The sequence below is a fragment of the Plasmodium malariae genome (assembly GCF_900090045.1).
Source record: "Plasmodium malariae genome assembly, chromosome: 6".
Taxonomy (NCBI): domain Eukaryota; phylum Apicomplexa; class Aconoidasida; order Haemosporida; family Plasmodiidae; genus Plasmodium; species Plasmodium malariae.
Window position 1 is genome coordinate 631,828 of NC_041780.1, and position 18,899 is coordinate 650,726.

The following is an 18,899-nucleotide window of genomic DNA, read 5'->3' on the forward strand; positions in this document are numbered from 1 at the left end:
TGTGAACAATTTGAAATTTATATGAACAAATCAGGAGTGCAGAGAAAAAAAAAAAAAATTAAAAAAGTCAAAAAAGCAAAAAAAAGCAAAAACAGTAGAAAAGGAACAAAAGGAAAATAAAACAAAAGTAGTAGAAAAAACAAATAAAGCAAAACTAGTAAAAAGGGCAAAAAAATAAAAGAAGCAAAAAAGTAAAAAAACATAATGGGTCCATATTCTAATCAGAGAAGTCAACCTATGTCCTTGTTGATAAGAAAATTGAAGTTTGATACATCACCATCTATGGTTCGAGAAAAATTTAAAAAATTTGGAGCAATAAAAGATGTATATTTACCAATAGATTATTATACAAAAGAACCAAGAGGTTTTGGTTTTGTTGAATTTTATGATCCAAAAGATGCTGAACAAGCATTGAAAGAAATGAACGGTTCAGAAATTGATGGAAATAGAATTGAAGTATTTGTTGCACAGAAAGGAAGATCAGATCCAAGGCTTATGAGGTATAAAGAAAGAGGAGGAGGAGGAGGTGGCACATATGCTTTTAGAAAAAATCAGAACAATAAAATAAGAAGAAGGTATATTTCAAAATCGAATTCACGATATGGTTCTTATTCAAGAGATAAAATGAGAAGAAGAGATAGATCAAGAGAAAAATATAGATATAGAAATAGTTATGATAGAAGAATGGGTAATTATAGAGATAAAAGAAGTTATTATAACATGAAAAATTATAATGATAAATATCGTAATAGAGAATATGATAGAAGTTATAGTCGAAGTAGAATGTCAAGAGACTATAGAAATGATTCTTCTAGGCACAGGGAAAAAAGAAGATATGATAAATATTACAGAAGTAGTAGTAGGAGAGTGAGTAGACAGAGTAAATATGAATCTAGGAAAAAGCATGATAAAAAAGAAGACAGTAATTATAAGTCAAAATATGATAGTAATGATGAATACAGTGATGAAACTAGAAATTCTAGTAAGCATTCAAAGCATCAGAATATTTCAAAGTCTATATCTTTTAATACAGAAAAAGATGAGGCGAAAAAAAAACATGAACATACAAATGAAAAAGATAATTCGAAAGAATGGAAAGAAAGCGAGGATAGAAATGAGCCGAGCAATAGGAGAGATTCTGTTAACAGCAATGAGGATGAATCAAATTAGAAGAAAAAAAAGGGTTAAGGCGATACGAAGTGGGAAGGAGCGACGACACACAAAGGGATATATATATATTATGTATTCATATGTGCAGATACGTGTATACATACATATTTAGGTATACACCTCTTAGGCCTATTCTTGCATTCGTGGTTGAGATCGCAGCACAGTTTAAAAAAAGTACCTTCAGATGTTAAACACAATGTTTCAATAATTAATTGCTTTTAATAGAATCTTTGAAGAATTTACTTTTTGTGAAATATAACAAATTCTTAAAAGTATATCTATTTTTCCCTTCAAGTCTCTTCAAAGAAATTAATTAGCGTTAATATTACAAGAAAAATGTAAGCCTTCATTTTTATGTGTATTATTACTGATTATTTCCCCTCTTTTTTTTATATTATATATTATATATGCATATGTATATGTGTATATGTATGTATATGCATAAGTATATATGTGTGTGCATGTGTATGTATGTATATGTATGTATATGTATGTATATGTATGTATGTATGTATATGTATGTATGTATGTATATGTATGTATGTATGTATATGTATGTATATGTATGTGTGTATAATTTTTTTTACGGGTCTATATACATATATATATATATATATATAATTAAAATAAAAATTCCAATGAGCACTATTTTTCTTTTTATGTTTACATTTTTTTTTACATATATATATATGCAAAAATATATGTATGTGCTTCTTCAAACGATGTACTTAGTAGATTACTGTTGGTTTTATAATTAGAAATGTTGCAGTAAGAGTAAAAATGTATACTTAAAATACCAAAAGAATGAAAAGAAAAAATAAAAATGTAATAGAATAAATATTAAGTTACGCATGATATGTAAAGTACAATTTTATTTACGTGCTTTTTGCGCACTGATTAATGAGATATGCGCCTGAAAATTTTATACAACCTTTCAATGGATTAATGAAGAAAATGCTAGATATTATAAAAGAAATATTTATCAAAAAAGACGAAAAATTGTGTTACAAGACTTTTTTTTTTTTTTTTTTTTATTATTATTACCATTACTATTACTGTCATTTGATAAAACAAGCGTTCGGGTTTCTCATTTTTTTTTTTTGGTGAAAATCGTTACATATCAAAGGAAGAAGGACAAGGGCATATTTATATATATATGTATGTATATATGTATATATATGTATATAAGCATATATATGTATATATATGTATATAAGCATATATATGTATATATATGTATATCTAAATGCTGTATCCTTACCATGAGAGTGTATCAAATTTATTGAAGTGTGAAAAATAAGATAAAAGTAAGTTGAAGGTGAAGTAAATATATATATACTTATATACATATTTCTGTATAACGTATATGTATATATAATAATACTCAAGATTGAAATCAGGATAATTATTGTTTTTGTATATTTGAAATATGCTTTTAGAAGATTTTTCAGTTCATTGTTAATTTTCAAGTTATTCCTGTTGCTTCTTGTAAGCTTCACATATGTTATAATTGCAGTTAAAGGGTATTTGCAAGTGATGGATAAGTGAGATACACATCTTCAGTAATAATTGGTTGACCAACCGTTATTTATTTAGTTAGTTATTCACATATTTGTTTATTTGTTTATTTGTTTATTATTAACATTCATGTACCACTTTAATTCAAGACAATTATAATTAATATTTGTCTACAAAGGGAAAAGAATTCTTTTAAAAAATTCAGACTTCCCATTTTTGTCAACGTATTTGTTTATATTATAATTTGTTAACCATTAAATGTTAAAAAAAAGAAAAATATTTTAAAAATATTGTTTTTCTTTTTGAATCAATTAAATATATGTTATTTTAAAATTTTAACCTGAATTGTGCATAAATCGTTGATAGGATGTTTCAGCGTATACGCGCGGCAAATATGTGCATATATATACATATATATACGTATATATACATATATATACATATATATACATATATATACATATTTATACATTCAATAGTTTTCGTTGAACCTTTTATATAATACGCAAATTGTTTTTATTTGTTGATCTTCATTACAAATGATGTGTATATGATTTTTATTAGAGATTTTTTCTCTTGAAAAATTATCTCTCCTCTTTTCCCTTTTCCCATGTTAATGTTACAATTTGTTAAATAAATTTCATTACTAATAGTTTTACTAGTCTTTAATAATGTAAAACTTTGTTTTATTCTTCAATGGATTGAGTTTTTTTTTTTTTTTTTTTTACGCAAAAAAATGTACACATATGTTTATATATATATATATATATATATATATATATATATATATATATATGCATATCAATCAGTTGAAACATGAACAGTTCAGGAAAAACTAGAAGTTTTTTATTATGATTTTATAAGATTATAATAAGCTATTCCAAGTAGCGAGTAACATTAAAAATATATATATATCTTTGTAGAGTTAATTGTAGACTAACTTATTCATATGAAAACTTTCATGGAACCTTTTTAGTTTTACAATTTGTTAACTTTTTTTATTGCAAGAATTTTTTTTGAAGTACTTTTTCTTCACTATATATGATTTGTCAAAAAAAAAAAAATTCTGACTCATTAATAATTATTTTTATAAAATTTTGTTCTAGCAAAAATTAAAAATGACAAAATGTTTTTATTTTGACAGAACTGTTAAAAATTATATGCATTTGTCTTAATTTAAGTAGGGATAAAGCTGCAATATAAAAAGTATATTTAGTCCCATTTCATAATGAGAATGCAACTTCATAGCTTTCTATAGATAGGAAAAATATTCGTTCTATTGGCGTTTATAAAAATATGAGTAAAATTTAACAAACTAATGAACTATTATTTAAGTTGTATTTAATTATTAAAAAAATATTTTTAATTTTCCTAACATGTTACATATATATGTTTTATATACTAAATAGTTTTATGTCTTTTTTTTTTTTTTTTTTTCTCTTTTTTGTCAACTGTTGCATATGTTTTTATATCATACAATCCAAAAAAAAAATATATATTTTTTTAAATTATTACATTTTACAAAATGGAACTTAAATATTTAAGTATTCATGAAAAAACACATGAATATTTTTTTTTTTTTTTTTTTACTAAATTTTATTATTGCAAAAGATAGTGACCCATATCTTCTGCTAAATCTTTTAGTGAATCGACAATCTCCGGATCACCACCAACTAAAGTAACCATTTTTTTTATTAACTGTTCAGCTTCTTTTTTAGCATCAGCCAGATATGTATAATTATCTACAAGTGAGTTATGAGTATTAGTAACCTGTGATGGAACGTTATAGTTCTCGTTTTCCTGTTCTTTATTTTTTGCACCTTCTACATCATGTTTTTTCGGAATATCACTTTCGCGTAATTGATCCACATTTGCATCGTCCTCATCTATATTTTCCTCTTCTCCTGCATCTGCATCTTCTTGTTGTTTCATTTCTTCCATCACTCCTTCTATCACTTCCTGTATCATATCCTCCATTGTATCATCTGAAATATCCTCCTCTTCTTCACCTTGTTGTTCTTCTCTTTCCTCTACTACGGATTCATCTACATCTGTAATGTTCTGAGTTGCTTGATCAGGTAATTTTACTGGCTCAAGTACATTTAGATTTTGTCTTTTTACTAATTCTTCTAGTTCCTTTTTATCCTTTAGTATTTGCGATTCTTCTGAGGATTCTTCACCATTCCGATTTTCTTTTACTGCTTCGTCTGCTGGTGGATATCCGTCTTGTTGCATAGGTTTTGGTGGTCCTTCTTGAGGCAATTCTGTTGATTCTATAGCCGATTGAGGTCTTAATTCACCTTCTTGTTTCAGTATATCTATTCCTTCTATTGGTGGTGATGATGAATCTTGACCATTATCTTCTCTTTCCGTTATTTGATCTGGAGCTGTAGGAGTTCTCGGCGCTCTTTCATCTGAATGTGAATTTATTCCTTGGGGATTTCTATCTGTTGATAATGTATGATCTATTACTTCATTCAATGGTTCATCTGCTGTTGACTTTGATTGTACTGTTACATCTGGTAGTGATGGATGTTCTGATGATGATACCCCTGATAGTGGTGGTTTTTGTAATGATGATTCTTCTGATTTTGGATCTCTTAGTTGCTGTCCTCTTGACAACACTTCTGGTAATTGATTTAGTGATAGTGATTCTTGTAGTGGTTTCATATCTTTTTCTGTCTCATCTGATACAGGATTTATACTAGTTCCATCACCCGCTTCTGTGTGTGATACCCCTTCTTGTGGTTCACCATGTCCTGCTGTTGAATCCTCTCGTAATTCTCCTTGGGCTTTTCCTTCTTTTTCAACTTTATCTTTTTGCGGATTCTCAGGGTCATCTTTACCCCCATCTCCAGATTTTTCTAGAGATTGTTTTACAACTGAAAGAGTAGATACTGATCCATCTTCACTAGTAGGTCCCTTTTCACCATTGTCTTCAGGTCCACTGTTATCATGAGATTTATCTCCAGCTTTAGAAGCAGGATCTTCTGTATCTTCAGTTTTACGAATAGGAGTAGATTCACTTTTTAATTTTTCATCTTCTAAAGTAGATTGAGTTACTGCATCTTCTAGTTTTCCAGGACTATGTTCTTCGTTTGAAGCAGATTGTAACGTATTATGATCACCTGCTGATACTTCTAGTCCTGAATGTAAATTGGTACTATCTTGTTCATCTTGTAAAGAAACATTTTTTTTTGAAAAACCATTCCTTAAATTACGTTTTATAAAATTTATATTTTGTCGCTCTTGGACTCCATATGGCAAATTTTCACTATTTTCACATATGCACAAATTTAAAAAAAATAATAAAAAAGATGTTATGGGAAAAACTTTACACATTTTTTATTTGTATTTTAAAAAATTTGCAAAAAAAAATTGAAGTTCAAAGTGGAAAGAAATGCAAAAATGGATAATTAAAATGATACCCACTTTTGCATTAATTTTTATTATCACAAAAAAATATTTACACACAAATTTACATTAATAAAATAAAAACAACCACCAGCCATTTTTTGTCTACTGCTAATTTGACAACTGTTCTTTTGTGAAAAGTCTAAATTTTCGAAAATTGGAAAATAAAAAAATTCGACGAAAAAAAAAAAATAATAAAATAAAAAAAATAATAATAAAAAAAATAAATAAAATAAATAATAAAATAAAAATATATAAACACTCTGAACATACTAAAAAAATGCATTCACCCGTTAAATTTATCCTCCTTTAGTTGATTAACTGGTTAACTCATTAATTGTTTATTTGTTTAATTGTTTAATTGTTTAATTGTTTAATTGTTTAATTGTTTAATTGTTTAATTGTTTAATTGTTTAATTGTTTAATTGTTTAATTGTTTAATCGTTTAATTGTTTAATTGTTTAATTGTTTAATTGTTTAATTGATTTTTTTTTTTTTTTTTTTAAATGTTACAATTTTTTATTGAAGTACTGAGGATAATTTACCTATTCCACAATTTGTTCAAACGGAACTTCAATTTAGAAAAGCGTCAAAGTAAAACATATGTGTGCAGATAAACTACATTTGTTTTCCTATGATGTATGGAATAAATTTGTGATAACATTTATATGTTATTCAGTTTTATTGTAAATATCAATTCAACTTTTATTTTAAAGACACAAATGATTAACAAGGTGAAATAGGTATTATCCCCCACCATATGTTTTATCTCCTCCCATTTTTGTGAAATTTATTTTGTAGATTTACACTAAAAAATAATATTTATTTGTAATGTGTATTATTTTGAATCTACCGTTAAAGAAATCAAAAATGAGAAATAATGAAACATAAGGAAATACAACTAAAAATGAGAAAAAAATACTCAAAATAGGGAAATTTAATGAAACACCAAAAAATCATGAAAAATAATGAACAATAAAAAGTTATCGTACGATTTGATAATTTAGAAAAAGCAAAATACTATATAATAACATACACCTGTAGGTATATTATTCTATTGCTACTTTGAAAAAAGAAAAAAAAAGAAAAGAATGTAGAATATAGTTGAATAATAACCCACTGCTCGAGTACTAAAATACGTACAAAATGTTGTATAAAAATTGTTAAAATAATTGTCCCTCTTATTATCACTTTTCGGAATATAAAATGGAAGAATCACTTTAAATTATATCATTACGATATTACAATATTACATTATTTCCCATTAAAGAAGTAATAAATAAGTTAATGTACTTCTGTTATGTTTCTGTCTCTAAATGTCTATTAATATACCTGCAGATATATATTCCCTTATGTGCAGATTTAATTTAGTACTATTTTATTAATTAAAATCATACTTTGAAAAATAAGTTATGTTCTAATGACTCTTTTTTTGTGGTTCAACAAAGCGAAACATGCTCATTTGGCTAGTTCTTAGAGGCGTATCCTTTAACTATTCTTGTATTATATTTATATAAAATTATTTTATTTTATTTTTTTTTTTTTGAATATATGAGATATATAATCAATTTATATTGATACGATTATCATTCTGTGTAAAACAAAAGAGGCAGTCTTTTTTTCTTTTTCATGTTAATTATTTTAGTGAATATTTCTCAATGTATTTTAGTATTACACTAACACTGTTCTCCTTGAGTTTTATCATTTAGCAGAATATTATATAAATAGTAGTAACCTAAGTAAACACACTCAAAAAGTAATATATAATTTTTTTTTTTTTTTTTTTTTTTTTTTATACATATTGGAAATATTGGTGCATGTAATTTTCTAACCCTTTAAGCGTATTCAAAACTGTAGTATCTGAGCTAACTGAATCAATTACTTTTTTTACTACCTCTTCGGCTACTTTTTTAACATCATTATCATTTTTATATTCTTCTGTAAGTGACTTATGAATATTATTATCATTAGGAGCTTCGTTTTTTGTTTCCCCTTCCTTTACTTTATTTATATGACCTGATTCATCCGCTTTGTCTGGATTATTCGTTTCGTTTTCTTCTTCGTTCTTTTCTATTTCGTCTTCCTCTTCTTCTTCATCATCTCCTTCTTTTAGTCTTTCTCCTTCTTGCATTCCGTCATCCTGTATCAATTTTTGTATTTCTTCCTCACTAATATCTTCCTCCTCATCCTCCTCTTGCTTTTGTTCCTCTTCTATTTCATCTGTTATCGCTTCATCTACATCTACAGTATTATGAGTTTCCCCATTGGGCAAACTTACTGGTTCGAGTATATTTTGTTCTTCTTTTTTTCCCTTTTGTATTTGTACCATTGGTTGTTCGGGTTTATGGACAGGTGGAACTGGTGGGTCTCCATCTCTTTTCGCCTCTTCTAATGTTTTTCGACCTATATCTTCATCACCTTCTTTTCCATCTACTGGTCCTGCTTCGAGTGTATCCTCTGTTTGTGCTACTGGTTCTTCTTCTGTTTGTTCTGCTTGTTTTTCCTCTGTTTCTACTGCTTTTTCGTCCTTTGTTTCTGCTGTTGGTCTTTCCACTGATCCACTCACTGGTTCCTTTTGCGTATCTGCGTTTTCTAATCCTGCTGGTTTTGAATGTGAGTCTACTTCTGGTGGTCTTGGTTGTTCTGCCGATGTAGGCGATGATGCTTCTTCCTCAGGTTTTGTTGTCAGTACTACTGATGAGTCTGATTCTCCTTCTAATCGAGGTGGGCTTCCTAGTAATACAGATGTTTCTTCTGATTCCCTTCCAGATACGATCTCTTTTGTTGCATGTCCTGGTGGTGATGATGTTCCTTGATCGTTGTTATTAACTAATGGCGGAGATGGTGTTTCTCCCTCTCTTTGTGCATCTTGTTTTTCTGCATCTGTTCCCGGTAAACTGGTTTGTTTTGAATCTAGATCTTCTGAACGTTGAACTGTTTTTCCTTCTAGTGATTCAGTTGTATGCCCTGCTTCTTGTGTTGTTAATGATGCATCACGTGCAACTGATTCTTGCACTTGTTTCCCATCTAGTGTTTGTCCTGGTTCTGAAAGTCTGGATTCAATTTGTACATCTCCAGGTTCATGATTTTGTTCTTTTTGTTCTTTTTGTTCCACATCTCTTGCAATGTCTTTTGTGCCATCTTTAACTACTCCATCCCTTCTGTCATTATCTGATTCTGCTTGTTCTTTGGATTTACCCCTTTCCGCTTGATCCGTTTCTTCTTGACCCCTTTTCTCTGGATTATCTTCTCCTCCACCTTCTTTCGCTTTAAGTTCATCCACCCGAGTTTCTTCAGTGTCTGAATCATTTCCCCAAATGTGTTGTTCAAACTTTAGATTATTTTTTGATAGTTGTGGTTCTGACTGTGGATTGGCACCTTTTTGTCCTAGTACATTCAGATGTTTATGCATAGCAGATGCACGAGTTGATGTGGTTGAACCATCATCTGCAAAATTTTTGATGCCTTTTCTATTTGAATCAGCAGCAATATCTACAGTTTCTACCGTTTCAGTATTACTTTCAGCATAATTATTTTTAATATCGTCTTTTATCCTTAGATGATTCCTTTTATGTTGTGAGGAATCATTTTTAGATGAAAAGTCATAACGTAAATTATGTTTTACATCATGTATATTTTCATACTCTTTGATTTCATTCGATAATTTTTTATCGCTTTCACATATGCACAAATTTAGAAAAAATAAAAAAAGAGCGATCCGAAACATCTTACACATTTTATATTTACGTTTTGAAAAAGTGCAAAAATTAAAGAATGTCAAATCGAGATGAAAATTAAAGTGATAGTTGTTATGAAGTGTTAACAGTGGTTTTTCAGCTGTTTTGTTTTTATTTTTTTAAAAAAGAGAGAAAAAAAAAGATAAATTTACCTTTTTTTTATGATGGTATTACTAATTGTACTTCAGAATTTTTTTTAAAAATATAATTGGAATATATATATATATATATATATATATACATATTCATTTTTTTTTATTTTAAATTTAAAAAAAAATAAAAAAAATTGTGAATACGAAGGATGTCTAAATGTTGCAAAATTGAACATGTAGAAAAAACCTTTAAAAAAAAAGTGTACTTATATAACATGTCAAAAAGGAAATTCAGTTCATCGGAGATATTTATTATCTTTTGTTATATATATTTTACTTTTACATTGTAAGTAACATTTTAAAAGTAGATGTAATAAATATTGTCCGGATTTTCCTTGTATATGTATGGGTATATATTTATGTATATACATACATATATATATGTGTATATGGCCATTTTTCAAATTGGATAAAGATAAACGCAAATACTGCACGTTCATTCGAGCAGTTCTTTTCTCCTACTAGGAGAGAAAATTATTATTATTATTCCTATTACAGCAATAATTATAATTATTCCTACTTTGCTTTACGTTTTTTAACGTCATTACAACTTTTAACAAATGAAAATATTTTAAGTTGTATGGTAGGTAATATACTCCCTTACGTATATTATCTCTATACTTTTTGACAAAATTAATTTCGAATATTTAAGTAAAAAAATTAATACTAATTTGTCAGTCTAAAGAGTATAATCAAATTACTAGCAAAAAAAAAAAAAAAAAAAAATACTAAATGGGTTAAAATATAATAAAAATTCTTTATTTTAGAAAAAAGAAAGTGTAATATAGTAGTATTTATGTTCATTTTATTTTGTTTTGTTTATTTTTTTAATTTTATTTATTTGCTTTATATAAAAGATAGAAAGTTTCAGCCTTCGGTAATGTTATATGCATTTTAACTATATACATGTTTGTTGTTGTTGCAGAATTGTTAATATGATAACTTCCTACATAATTAATATCTCCTTACAATGAAATAAAGAAGCATTTTTAATATTATGAACAAGTTCAGTATCAACGGGACATGCACATTTATTTACATATTCTGCTTTTTACTTCTCCCCCTCCATCTTTGTTATCCATTTTTGTTATCCATCTTTGTTATCTATCTTTGTTATTCAGCTTTGTTAGTTTTATATATAGGTTGCTTCATATACTTGTAGTTTTTAATTTTATACTGGTATATCTACTGAATTTTGTTTGTAAAAAAATTATTATTTAAATAACTCGTGGGGGTAGGAAAGAACCAAGGGTGTTCTTTCAGTTAAAGAATAGAGTGGTATACCTGCGTTGTTATCGCATTACATAAACGTATGTATACGTACGTTTTGTTTTTGTTTGTTTGTTTGTTTGTTTGTTTGTTTATTTGTTTATTTGTTTATTTGTTTTCATGTTTTTTCGTCTTTTTTTTTTTATTCTCATTTGTGTGATATCTTGTCAATTTTCACATGCGCTACTGTAATTTTACATAAAATGGGAGAGTAACCCTTTTTCTTTTTTCTTATTTTTTCTTCTTTTTTCTTCTTTTTTCTTATTTTTTCTCATTTATTGATAGTTTTTCTTATTTTTATTTATTTTTACTTATTATGTTATCCGCAGGGATGTGTTTACTTTCCACTGAAACATAAAACATTAACAGTACAATTATAAATTATTCATACGTAAAAAATTGTTATATATGGAATTAACGGCAATAAATGAATGCATCAAAATGTTAGTATATCAACATTTTTAAGTTTAGAAAAAATTGGCATATCTTCTTCTAAGTCTTCAAGAGTATTAACAATTGGCGTATCACCATCAATTGAAGTATCTAATGTTTTTATTAACTCGTCAGCAAAATTTTCATCTTTATTGTTATCTTCACATTCCCAGGAGAAATAGTTATGAACAGTAGCATCGTTAAATGGAGGAGTACTTAGCTTTTTTTCTTTTAGCAGTCCTTTAATTTTATATTCAACGTCGTCCTCTTTTCCATGCAAATTTTTTTCGTCTTCGTCTTCCTATTCTTCTTCTCCCTCTTGCATTATTTCTTTTACTGGTTTTTGCATTTCTTCATCTTTAATCACTTCCTCTTTTTCTTCTCCCTTTTCTTGTCCATTGTCTTCTGATGATGGATTTTTAGTTGGTAGATCTTCTCTTTGTGAATATGGTTCTACATGTATCTTTACATCTGATATCGATGCTGGTTTTCCTTTTGATTCCGATATTTTTTGTTTTGTTGTTCCTGATGGTAGTGTTGTAGGTGATCCCTGTTCAGGTAATTTTTCATTAACTGATCTTGCTGTCGCTCCTGCTTCATTATCATCCTTTTCTTCTTCCTCTTTTTCTTTCTCTTTTTCTTTGTATTCTTCTTTCACTTCTTTCTCCTCTTCTTTCTGTTCTTCCTTTTTTTTTTTCTCTATCTATTGCCTGCGAATGTACAGTTAGTAACGCTGTTTGTTTAACCTCAGGATTCGATGTGTCTATTTCTGGTTTTGCTTTCGCTCCTGCTTTTGATTTTGATCATGCTAGTTCATTTGGTGGTGGCTGTAGTTGATCTTTGTTGGGTACTGACGATGTTTCTAACGATTCTTCTGTTTGTTCTGATTTCGTATTCAGTGGATTAGCATGATTCTGATATTTTTCTCCTTTATATACTATTGTTTCAGTATCCCCGTTACTTGGTTTTCCTGGTACGGCTGTTTCTTTTGTTTTTTTCCTTTTCTAATTGTAATACTTCTGATGATGTAGTATCAGTTTCTGCAATTTGTAGTTGATTCAGTGGGTTTTCCTGTACTGTAATAATTCCAGCAATGTTTGAATCTCCTGCATCTGACTGTAATGCATTATCCTTAACTTTCTGTTCTGAACCTCGATGTTCTCCTTCATTATCTACCTCAAATTTATGTGTATCTGTATTTCCAGCATTATCAGTACTACGATATACAACTTGTAATTTTTGACCTCCACATAGATGAGCTTTTTGATCTAATGGATCATCTCTTATTTTCTCTTCCTTTTCATTAGGAGTAAGTCCACTTTGTGAAGCATGTTTTATTGATTCTACTTCATTTTTTTTTTTGATGGTAATTCTACCTGTAAACTCGCTATTTTTGCTTCATCTTGAAATGAAACATTAATTACATGAAACTTATCTCGTAAAATTTGTTTTAGGTCATCTATATTTTTTATGTTATATGCTTCTCTGGGCAGTTTGCCATTGCTCTAGTATACACACACATGTATAAGAGATAAATAAAAAGCAATGCGAAATATTGTACGCATTTTCTGTTTTCATTTTTACAGAATTACAATAAAAAAAAAAAATAAAAAAATAAAGCATGCGAAGAGATATCTCCCTAAAATAGTACCAAATTTGGTATTAAATTTTTTGGAAAAAAAAGAAAAGAATAAGTTAGAAATTGAATATATTTTATATATTTAACCGTTTTGAATATGGTATAAAAATATATACATGCCTTCATACGTACATGCTTACTCATATGCATACATACATGCATACATACATACATACATGCTGATCATTTAATTTTTATTAAGTGGTGTAATGGCTTATGTACATATTCACTAAACAGAAAAAATCTAAGAAAAAATATATATGTTTTTAAAGCAGTCTGCCCTTAGGTCATTAACATTTACTACACTCACGTTATGTTACTTTATTTTATTATTATTTATTATTTTTAATTTAATTTTATTATTTTTTTTTTTGAAAATTAATTTTTACTTCACAAAGGGAGAATTCTACGGTAAATTGCTCATCTTATTTTTCTATTTTGAGAAGAATGTGAGTAGATTGTGTGTACAAGAAAAAATAATTTTTTTTTTTTTGGGAGAATATAATTATATCATTATTATTTTCATTTTTTTTTTTCTTTTTTTTTTTTTTTTTTTCTTTTTAAAGTTATGATAATATTTATTTAAAAAATAAAAATAATGGAAGGCAATAAGGGAGTTACTTCTACCTCATACGTTATCTCATTCTGTGAGAAATTCTTTTTCAGATTTAGACAAATTGCAGACATAATTTTTTAACCAAAATATTTTAAATACATTATTAGAGGAGTAAAATACAGATAATAATAGTAGTAGTAGTGGTAGTATTAGTAGTAACAATAAATAGTTAAAGATATAAATAAAATTTGTTAATTTGTAAACATTGCAATGTAATACATTAACGCATACTTGTTTTTATTACTTTATTAAAAAAAAAAAAAAAAAAGAAAAGAAAAGAAAAGAAAAGAAAAGTAAAACATACGTCCCAGTTTCTCGTTAAATAACTGATCAAGTATTTCATATATGTGGAATAGTGTAAAATTTGATAAAAACAAACTGTTTTTACATTATTCCTTTTTAGATACCTATAACTACGAATAGATATAAATCTTATTAATACATTATTACGTATCAGTGTAACATATATGTTTGGACATTTTTCATTTGTAGATACTTCTGCATATTCTATAAGTACATTCGGCAGACATAATTTCGTAACGTCAGCATTAGGAAATGATTAGAAAAATGTTCATGTTGTAGTGATTAACGACAGTTTAATACGAAGAGATACGCTATTTTAGTTGATTCATATCTTGTTCTTCAGTTATTCTTCTATTTTAACTATATGCTTTGTTTTGATACATTTGGTTTTCCTATATTTTTTCTGTTATCTCTTTTATCTATTTTTCATTGCAGATTAGGAGCAAAATAATGATGCCCTGAATTTCTACGTTTTGCTAAAGCTAATATAGACAGTGTTAACATCAATAAATGAATTCATCAAAATGTTCTTTTTCGAATATTTCTATGTGTAGAAAATATTGAAGCATATCTTTTTCTAAGTCTCTAAGAGCATTAACAGTTGACGGATCACCACCAATTGAATTATCTAATGTTTTTATTAGCTCGTCATCAAAATTTTCATTTTCATTGTCATCTTCATATTCCGGGGAGAAATATTTGTGAACAGTACTATCGTTAAATGAGAGAGTGCTTTCTTCTTTTTCTATTAGCTGTTCTTCAATTTTACCTTCAACTTTGTCCTGTTTTCCATTCGAATTTTGTTCCCCTGCTTTTCTTCTGTGTATGTCTGCTTGCTTTTCTATGTCTTCTTCTCCCTTTCCTTGTTCCCTCTCTCGTAGTATTTCTTTTACTAATTTTTGCACATCTTCCTCTGTGATTTCAACCTCTTCTTCTCTCTTTTGTTTCTTTTCTTTTTCTTCTACAACCTTTTCATATTCATTTACAGTGTCATATGTTTTTTCAGGGGGTAAATTTGCCGGTTTAAGAATATTGGCACTATCCCATTTTTCTGATTCTGATTCTGCTGCTGATTCTGCTGCTGATGATGAAGGTGATGATGAAGGTGATGAACTTTCATCTTGTAGTTTTTCCTCCCTACCTCCATTTTCTTTATATTCTTCTTCCTTTTCTTGTCCAGTATCTTCTGATGGTAGATTTTTAGTTGGTAGTTCTTCTGTTTGTGACTCTGGTTCTGAAGGTATTTTTACATCTGATATAGATGCTTGGTCGACTTTTGATTCCGGTATTTTTTGTTTTGGTGTTCCTGATGGTAGAGTTACTGATGATTCCGGTTTAGATAATTTTCCATTTACTGGTTCTGATACTGTTTCTGATACTGTTTCTGTTTTATCATCATCCTTATTTGTCTCTTCTTCTTTCTCTTTTGCTTTCACATTTTTTTTCTCTTCTTTTTTCTCTTCTTCTTTCTCTTTTGCTTTCACTTCTTTTTTCTCTTCTTTTTTCTCATCTTTTTTCTCTTCTTTTTTCTCTTTTTCTTTCTCGTTTTCTTTGTCTTTTTTTTTCTGTTTTTCCTTATGTTTTTCCTTCTGTTTTTTTTTGGGTTTCTTCACTTGTTCTTTCTTTCCTTCTTTCTCGTTTTCTTTGTCTTTTTTTTTCTGTTTTTCCTTATGTTTTTCTTTCTGTTTTTCCTTCTGTTTTTTTTTCTGTTTCTTCACTTCTTCTTTCACTTGTTCTTTCTTTCTTTCTTTCTCTTTCTCTCCTTCTTCTCCTTTCTCGATTTTTTCCTCTCTCTGTTCCTTCGCTTTTTCTTTCTCTTCTTCTTCCTCTTTTTCTTTCTCCTTTATTTTCTCTGATTGTTCCTCTTTTTCCTTTTCTTTTTCTTTCTTTTTTTTGGTCTCTTCTTTATTTTTTCCTTTCTCTTTTTCTTCCTCTTTTTTTTCCTCTTTTTCTTTCTCCTTTTTTTTCTCTGATTGTTCCTCTTTTTCCTTTTCTTTTTCCTTCTCTTTTTCCTTTTCTTTTTCTTTCTCTTTTTTGGTCTCTTCTTCTTCTTTTTCTTCTTCTTCTTCTTTTTCTTCTTCTTCTTCTTCTTCTTCATCTTCTTCATCTTCTTCATCTTCATCTTCTTCATCTTCATCTTCTTCTTCATCTTCCTCTTCCTCTTCTTCGTCTTCGTCTTCTTCATTTCCTTCACATTGTACACTACCTTCTGATCGTGGTAAATGGCTTGATATATCTTCCTTTTGTGAACCTGGTCCTACAGATGTCTTCAAATTTGATATAGATGATGGTTTCCCTTCTGATATCGATATTGTTTGATTTGTTGATTTGGGTGCAAGCTGTTGTTTAGATTCTGATTCCAGACATGATTCTGCTTCTTGCAGTTCGGAATCCGATTTTGTATGTACTGTTGGTTGTGCTGCATCTACCTCTTTTGGTTTCGATAATGAACTTTCACTTGGAGATGATTTTATTTGAAGATTGTTGAGTCCTGATGGTTCGTCTATTAATTTTGATGATTGGTCCTCTGGTTTCGCATTCGACGGATCAATAGAACTCGCATCTTTTCCTACTTGATTTACTGTTGTTTCTGAATCCCCCTTTTTTAGTTTTTTTGATCCGGCTGCTTTTGCTCCTTCCTTTTCTGATTGTAATCCTTCAGATGAAGTAGCGTTACGCTCCGTTTCTTGCGGTATATTCTTGGTGTCCTGTGCTCCTGTAATTTTTTCAGAACCCTGTGTATCTTCTGCATCTGGCTGTGATGGTTCCTTTTTTAAAGTGTGTTCTGAATGTTGTTCTCCTTGAGTATCTCCATTAGGTGTATGTGCATCCTTATGTCCAGCTGCATCAGTATTAAGAGTTCCATCTTGTAAATTTTGAATTTCACTTGTTTTACTTTCTTGATTTGTTTGAACATCATCTATTGTCGCTCCATTTTGATCAGCATTTAGTCCAGTTGGTACAGTAGGTTTTAATGATTGATCTCCGCGTAATTTTCTTCCCTCTGTATTTTGAAATGAAACATTATTTACATGAAACTTATCTGGTAAAATTTGTTCATTGTTATCTACATTATTTGTGATAGCTTTTCTGGGAATTTTTCCATTGCTTTCATATACACACACATGTATAAGAAATAAATAAAAAGCAATGCGTAATATTGTACGCATTTTTAGTTTTTATTTTTACAGAATTACAAAAAAAAAAAAAAAAAAAAAATAAAGCATGCGAAGAGATAGCTACCTAAAATAGTACCAAATTTGGTATTAAATTTTTTGGAAAAAAAAAAAAAAAAAAAATTAGAAATCGAACTAATATATTTCGTGCATATAACTATTTTGAAAAAGGTATAAAAAAATATACACCTGTGAATACGTACATGTGTACTCACATGCATACATGTTTGAATACATGAGAGTATAAATATATATATATATATATATATATACATACTCACATGATGATCATTTAATTTTTATTGAGTGGTGTAATGGCACATTTGCATGTTTACTAAACAGAAAAAATCTAAGAAAAAATATATGTTTTTCACGCAGTTTGCCCATTGGTCATTAAAATTTACTACACTCACGTTACGTTACTTTATTTTATTATTATTTATTATTTTTAATTTAATTTTATTATATTTTTTTTTGAATATTAATTTTTATTAAACAAAGGGAGTGAGCATTTTGCTGTAAGATGTTCATATTATTTTTCTATTTGGAGAAGAATCAGCGTTAATTATGTGTGCGCGAAAAAATAATATTTTTTTTCTTTGGGAAAATATAATTTTATCATTATTATTTTCATTATTGTTCTCATTTTCATTTTCATTTTCATTTTTTTTTTTTTTTTTTTTCTAACGTTATGATTATATTTATTTAAAAAATAAAAATAATGGATGCAGAGAAGGAAGTAATCTATAGGCAACACGTTATCGGCAGAAGTCTGTGAGAAATTAATTTCGCAGATTTAGGAAAATTGTTGAAATGATTTTGTCAACGGTATTATTTTAAATACATTATTAGAGGAGTAAAATACAGATAATAATAGTAGTAGTAATAATAATAAGTAGTTAAATATATAATTGAAATTTGTTAATTTGTAAATATTAAAATGTAATACAATGATGCATACTTGTTTTTATTATTTTATTTAAAAAAAAGAAAAGAAAAGAAAGGTAAAACATAGATCCTAGCTGCCCATTAAATAACCTATCTAGCATTTCGTATATGCGGAATAGCGTAATATTAGTAAAAACAAATTATTTTCGAGTTACTTTTTCTTTTCGCCTCACATATCTATGAAGATGTATATTTGAAGTCCTCTCCATACATTATTACGTATCAGAGTAGCAAATAGGTTTACACATTTTTCTTCTGTAGTTACTATCCATTCTATGTCTGCATTCGGTAAATATAATTTTGTAACGTTAGTATTAAGAAATGTTTATAATAATGCTTATATTGTAATGCTTTATGAAAATTTAATAAAAAGACATATGCTATTTTAGTTAATTAATAGCCTTTTCTTCAGTTGTTTCCATATTTTATTTGTATGTTTCGTATTACTACGTTTTGTTTTCCTATATTTTTACTGTTATCTCATCTAGCGATCTTTCATTGTATCTTGGAAGAAAAATAATGGTT

The 18,899-nt window shown here is 28.0% G+C and overlaps 4 protein-coding genes and 1 pseudogene across 4 annotated transcripts, besides 1 other annotated feature; 1 reads left to right on the forward strand and 4 right to left on the reverse strand.

Moving 5' to 3' along the window:
• Window positions 1-237: 237 nt before the first annotated feature.
• Window positions 238-1,170, forward strand: SRSF12 (serine/arginine-rich splicing factor 12, putative; the record flags this gene model as incomplete). Its single annotated transcript, XM_029003786.1, has 1 exon — window positions 238-1,170. The coding sequence occupies one exon, from the start codon at window positions 238-240 to the stop codon at window positions 1,168-1,170; it is 933 nt and encodes a 310-aa protein (XP_028859871.1).
• Window positions 1,171-4,287: 3,117 nt separating this feature from the next.
• Window positions 4,288-6,030, reverse strand: PmUG01_06021600 (merozoite surface protein 3, putative; the record flags this gene model as incomplete). Its single annotated transcript, XM_029003787.1, has 1 exon — window positions 4,288-6,030. The coding sequence occupies one exon, from the start codon at window positions 6,028-6,030 to the stop codon at window positions 4,288-4,290; it is 1,743 nt and encodes a 580-aa protein (XP_028859872.1).
• Window positions 6,031-7,894: 1,864 nt separating this feature from the next.
• Window positions 7,895-9,838, reverse strand: PmUG01_06021700 (merozoite surface protein 3, putative; the record flags this gene model as incomplete). Its single annotated transcript, XM_029003789.1, has 1 exon — window positions 7,895-9,838. The coding sequence occupies one exon, from the start codon at window positions 9,836-9,838 to the stop codon at window positions 7,895-7,897; it is 1,944 nt and encodes a 647-aa protein (XP_028859873.1).
• Window positions 9,839-11,993: 2,155 nt separating this feature from the next.
• Window positions 11,994-13,270, reverse strand: PmUG01_06021800 (annotated as a pseudogene).
• Window positions 11,994-13,270: a sequence feature (merozoite surface protein 3, putative, pseudogene).
• A 1,483-nt stretch (window positions 13,271-14,753) lies between these two features.
• PmUG01_06021900 (merozoite surface protein 3, putative) lies at window positions 14,754-17,420 on the reverse strand (the record flags this gene model as incomplete). Its single annotated transcript, XM_029003790.1, has 1 exon — window positions 14,754-17,420. The coding sequence occupies one exon, from the start codon at window positions 17,418-17,420 to the stop codon at window positions 14,754-14,756; it is 2,667 nt and encodes an 888-aa protein (XP_028859874.1).
• Window positions 17,421-18,899: the final 1,479 nt, after the last annotated feature.